The following is a 6,000-nucleotide window of genomic DNA, read 5'->3' on the forward strand; positions in this document are numbered from 1 at the left end:
CCTGCTGGCAGGGAAGAACATCCCCTCCTAGACAACTGTGGGGGCTGTGTGACATGGAAGAAAACCCCAGGACTGTGTGCTGAGTGATGGCAGGAGTCCCTCCACTCACTGCCCTGTTCCATACAGGAAAAATGTCCACCCCAAATCAAGCCCTCTCTGAAGCAAACCAATGACCCCTCCCACATCATTGGGCAATCAGCAAAAACAGGCATTTACAAGTACAGATTACAGTCCACTGCTGCTCCTGATCCCACCTTCCCAAGCCCCCCAGAGTTCAACTTAGGGGTGTCTACTTCCAGAGTCTCTCCAACAAACTATTCCAGAAAGACCTGGGAGGACTCAAGTGCTCCACCTTGGGACCACTCCACATGCCATCACTCAGCCAGTGCCAGGGCTGCAGCCTGCTGAGGTCACCTACTTGCAGCCTCTCTGACTGAGCAGCTGTGGATTCACCCCACATTCCCATCTTTCCTTGAAATGATCCAAGTGCAGCTTCACTTCCCTTCAAGTCTTTCCATTCCTGCAACTCTGCCATAAATGACATGCAGGTGTCCCTTGTCTTACCAGTCCCTGGTTGCGCAAATAGGACCACGTGTGCCAGACAAAATCTTCCTCACTTTTCTCCAGTTCCTGACACAGTTTGGCTGTCCCAGAGGTGGGTGGTACAAAGCACCTCTGGGTGGCTGTCTATCTGTAAAGGGAGAGAGCCCTCCCCCCAGCACCCAGGAGCACCAACACAGTGGCAGGAGCCCTCAGAAATACACCCACAGACTCTAACTGACAATCTGAATCAAGGGTCCTTTCTTTAAGTTGATTTTCCAAGGTCATGGCAGGGGAAGGAGTGCCTGTCACTGCCAGGCCTTCCTCAGAAGGGAAGGCATCTAGCCTTCCACAAATCAGCTACAAGGGGCCACATGCGACTACAGGTGATTTCCACCACTCCTGTTATCCTTTTGCCCTCAAGACCTAGCCCTTGCTCTGTTCTAGCTGACTGTGAAAATAAGGATGCTAAAAACATTACTAAAGCCAGTGGTCTCACCCAGCTTCCATTCTCCCATCAGAGTTTATGCTGATTTCTAAGCCAACTCAGGTAGTCAAGAACTGGGGAAGTGCTTCCTTCAAAGACAAATTCAGGAGTATAGACCAGGGAAGAATGGTGCCATAGGCATCCACACATTTCCTAAAGCTTCTGCAGTGCACCCACACGTGTGTCTATAAAAGAGGAGAATCACCCCTCCTGTCAAGTGCTCCCTGGGGAGCTACTGGGGCAAAGACCAGACACCAAAGTGAAGGAGGGTTGGAGGTGAGAGTGGCTGCCACCAGATATCACTCAGACCTGCCACCCCCTGATAATGTCTGCCATTGCTTGGATCTGAGCATAACACACCTCCCACATGGTAACCCCGCCAAAGCTGAATCCCTGCTCCTCTTATAGAAAATTGCAAAAGGGCCATCGCCAGGGGGCCTGACTAGCAAAGCTACAGAGCAAGGAGATCAGAATGAACCTGGGACTCCACATCCAACACAAACAAGGTTCCCACATAAAATAGAAACTTCTTTTTGGCAACAGATTTTTACTTGCAAAGCAATAAAAGGTTTTCTGGGACACCTGTGATTTACAAGTTTAAAACTGAGTCCATCCAGGTAGATTTACCAGGATGGGAAGAGAACATCTCCAAGCAGGATCTCTAGGCCCAGTCCTGGTTCTGCTACTCACTGTGCAGCCTTCCCAAGTTGCCCACAGGTCTGGAAGGTCCAGATCTGGGCTCGGATCCTGGCTGGGATCTGTGAGTTGGGACAAGTCAAAGGGTTAAAATGCCAGGTATCCCTTCCTCTTCATGAGCATTCCTGAGGGGCAGGCCTAATGGGCCTCCAGACTCCCTTCCTTCCCTAACCTTAGTCTCTGCTCTCCTGGTGAGAAGGGAAGGCAGCCCAGGCCTAAAGACCCCTGTGCCTGTGGTATGGATATGAGAAGCATGACAACTCTTTCCCTGCCTCCTAGTTTCCTGTTAGAAGTGCTGCAACCTTTGAGTTACCTAACAGAACACAGCCTTCTAGTTCATGAGGGGGGTGGGGGGAGAAAAAAGCAAACCAGCTTGGAGTTAAGTGCTTTCCTCATGGGTCCTCTAAATGGCATGGGTTTTGTGGGAGAGGGTAAGCACACAACATACATTTTAGTCCTAGGTGTATGCAGTGGCTGAGCCGGATGCGGGCCCAGTGATGCCAACCTCCCACCAGCAAACGATTACTGACTCACCAAATCAATTACTTTGTAAAAAACACATCTGTTCAAAGCTAAGGGCCCCAAGAAATGTACAGAAGACCACGGAAAAGCAGCCCGCACTGTTTTGCCATTTTCTTCAGGTAAAAAAAAAAATCTAACTGTAAAATTACGCTGGTGCAGTGGGAGCTGGTCTCTGCATAGAAAACTAGAGCAAACCCCTCCACCAGGACAGAAATGTATTTTCTAGCTCCTTTGGGATAGCTTCTCGGGATCTCGGCTGGTTCAGCGTTAGAGAAGGTTATAATTAAAGGGAAACAGCTGTAACAAACCTGCTCTAATAGCTGCGCCCAGAGAAAGACCTCAGAAGCAAGACGTTTTGCCCACCCGCCGTTTCCCTTTTTCTTTATTTTAAGTACACCCCTGGGGGTTAAGTGGGGGCAGAGTGAGAAGGCGCTCCACCAACGTAAAAACAAGTCACAGAGGCCGCGGGGTGCCCGGACCAGGCCCCCTGACCTTGGCCCGGGGGCTCTGTTTGTGACCCTTCCTTGTTCTCAGCACTTAGGGGGAGGAGGAATACACTGGAAAGGCAGGGATGCCGCCCAGAGTCTGCGGTGGTAAAACTTGGGCGGCTGCAGAACCGGAACCCCCACGTCGGGTCCGCCACGTGCGCTGACCCACCAAGTTTGTGCGCGGGCTGGGGGCGCCTCATAACCCTCCAGTTCCAGATTCCAGTTCCGGTCCACCAGGAGAAACACAGGCACTGGGACTCCCACCCTGTACATTCAGGTTTGGAGTCTCCCAGCGGGAAATCTAGGCACGGGGGCAGAGGGGGCGCCCGGGACCCTTCTGAGTTCCTGTTCAGGCTACCCCAGAGGGAAATCCAGGCGTGAGGGCGCCTCAGACCCTCCACATTCCCGCTCGGGATCCCCAACGATAAACTCGGGCGCGGCGGCGGCGGCCCCTCCGAGACCCCACAGGCTCCCATTCAAGAGTCCCTCAGCGGGAAACTCGGTCGCGGCGGCGGCGGTGGGCCCCTCCCGGCTCCCCTAGGCTCCCGTTCAGGACCCTCCTGGGTCAAGAAGCAGTGAGGACTCTCAGAATCCTCACGTTCCCCCTCGGGATCCCCCTCCCCCGGCTAGGAAGCGGCGGGATCCCGGCTGCGGCCCCGCAGCGTGACCTTGACGGGCCAGGCGGAATCTGGGAGGGGGCCGGCCGAGGCGGCGGCGCAGCTCTGTGCGTCCTCACCCGATCTCGTCGGCGCCCGAGTTGTTCATGGCGGCGGCGGCAGCACTTAGCGTCCCGGGCCCCCTGGCTCGCTCCCGCCTCCGGAAGGTCACTGGCCCCGGCGCCCTCCCCACAACAGCGGCCCGGATCTGCGCAACGGCGACAGCCGCGCTGCCTCCTCCCCTCAGCGCCAACCCAACAGTCACCGCGCGCCCCCGCGCCCGCGCCACCGCCCTGCACACGCTCGGGCGCGCTCCAACACAGGGCGTAAGGGGGCGGGGGCGGGGGCGCCACCTCGTGCGTGCCGGCGTTCGTGCGTGCGTCGGGGTCCGCCCAGCTGGTACTCCACCGCTGCGCGTCTAGCTTCCTCTTCGTGGGCTGCCAGCGCCGCTGCAGTGCACGCTGGGAAATAGAGTCCCTAGCGCAAGCCTCGGCCCCACCCCTGGTGGAGGGCGCGCGGGCTGAGCCGCGTGCGTGCGCGTCCGTGCGTGCGTTCATTGCGGCGCTCCCGGATAGGCACTGCGGGGCGCAGGCGCGCTTACGGCTTTCTTGTTCAGTCTCTAGTGGAAGAAGGTGGGTGTATCCCTTGGGAGAGCTGTGGACCCGGGCCACGCCCGTATCCCACGGGATCCCCGTCGGTATCATGTCCCATTCCTGCTACTTGGCTGTTCCTGCTGTCCCCATCTCACAGAAGAAGTTACCAAAGGTCAGAGAAGCTTGGTCACCTGCCCCAAGTCACTCAGGGGAAGAACTGGAATCAAATCCAACAGTTGTCTGGAAATTCATGGTTATGAAAATATAATGAGCATCTACCACGTGCTTAGTATTGTTTCTGCCCTCAATTGTCCTCACAGGTGGGTCTTATCCCTGGTGATCTTTCCCTTTCACTCCCCAGTCTTATGACTGGCAACCCCATTAAATGTATAGAAGGCTTTAAAATTCTCTTGTGGGTGTCTGCCTGAGACTTCAAACATTCAGCCTGAAACTTTCAGCCCATCACATGAAGAATGAATACGTTTTAGGTGTTAGATGATGTTATGAGTTCAGGTAGGTCAGTACTTTGCGATTTAAAAGCCTTTGCTGCAAATTGGAAAGTCTCTGTAGGACACTGGACAAAAGTTCACTTCATTCAGAAAAGTAGAAGCCTTGGGCGATTCCGCATTCAGTGAACTGCCTACCTGCGCCCAGCAAAGAGAAAAGGAAGAGAAGAGTACATGATGGCTCACGGTAGTGTCATTGTCTATTTTTGGAATTTCCATAATTTAAAAAATGAATTTGATGAAATGTAAGAAACAAGTTTTTCACATCAAATTTGCAAGGGCAAAAAGGATGCCCAGGGTGAATACACCCCTTTACTGGAAGGTGGGTTTTGACCCTAAGCTTGAATAGCCGTAAACATGGGCAGGACTTCCAGCTACTTGTCTGCTTGCAGGAGCAACAACCAAGTACAAGTGAAACTTTGAGCTCCCCTCCATCTTAAGGGGGTGGGGGAGGCCCTGGTGGAAGTGGCAGCTGGTGCTCACTCATGGATGGACAAACTACCACTCTCTGGCCAAAGAGCCCACCATCTGTTTTATTTAAATAAAGTTTTATGGGCACACAGTCACAACCATTCTTATATATGGTGCTTTCACACTACAATGGGCAGACACTGGCCTGCACAGCTGAAATTGACTGGACCTTTAACAGAAACTTTCTGTGTTCAATAAAAATGAGCAGGACCCTCCCTAGGATAGCATCAGTGTCATGCCCTCATCAGGCTTGCTAGGGTGTGTGTCACCTTTTGAACCTCCTTAGGAAGGTTCCAATCTGATCACTTAAAGTCACCTGGGTGGACTCAGGGTAGGGGTGGCCAGTGATCATAGCTTTCTTTCATTTTTTTGCAGTTGGAATTTATATAACAAAAATTATATGATTAGTGGAAGATGCATAGGATTACTGAGGCAAGAAAGATAGAATATAGAACCCAGGCCTCAAGCTCTACCCCTCCCCTTCTCCATCTTGAATGGGGCATGATAGGACCTTCACCCCGCTTGCCCCTCCCCAATTTCCTGTAATTAAGATGACCAAAAAAATAATATCTGGAGAAGAGGGAAAAGAATGGGCAGTGTAGGCAGCCACCTCCCCTCAGTCTCAGAAGCAGAGGACAACCCTATCCGCATGCCCCCATTGCATTGCCTACATTTAATGAAAACCTGCCTATTCCCCATCAGTGCAACTTGTTCTCCAAGGTCTGCTGCTCTCAGGGGCATAGTATTACTTTAGTAAACCTGTGCTTTGCCAGATCTTTCTGTCACATTCTTGAATTCCTTCTTGTTTCCTAATAAGAACCTCAATAAGTTGAGGCCACCCTTGACCTTCCCAGGTATGGGTACTACCCTGCATCAGGTTTTGGTGAGCCAGCCAGGAGGTCTCTTGCTTTCACAGGCTCTCTTGGAGACTTGCAACCAGGGAGTAACAAGTGGCTGCAGTTTGCATCTCCCTCCCTGAAACCGAGAACCAAGTCTTGTTTCTCTCCTCCACTTCCAACTGGGTGTCTCCTTTCTACTCTC

The 6,000-nt window shown here is 52.9% G+C and overlaps 1 protein-coding gene across 2 annotated transcripts in view; it reads right to left on the reverse strand.

Moving 5' to 3' along the window:
- Positions 1-3,681, reverse strand: part of DAZAP1 (DAZ associated protein 1) — a 25,310-nt gene extending 21,629 nt beyond the window's left edge. The window contains exon 1 of one of the 2 annotated variants that reach the window (XM_037138237.2): positions 3,470-3,681. In XM_037138237.2, the coding sequence (XP_036994132.1) occupies positions 3,470-3,498 (29 nt within the window). In that variant the 5' untranslated portion in view covers positions 3,499-3,681. The remainder of the gene's footprint in view (positions 1-3,469) is intronic. The other variant, XM_037138228.2, reaches the window with a different exon arrangement.
- Positions 3,682-6,000: the final 2,319 nt, after the last annotated feature.

The sequence above is a fragment of the Artibeus jamaicensis genome, unplaced genomic scaffold, assembly GCF_021234435.1.
Source record: "Artibeus jamaicensis isolate MK-2021 breed Jamaican fruit bat unplaced genomic scaffold, CSHL_Jam_final scaffold_537, whole genome shotgun sequence".
Lineage (NCBI taxonomy): Eukaryota > Metazoa > Chordata > Mammalia > Chiroptera > Phyllostomidae > Artibeus > Artibeus jamaicensis.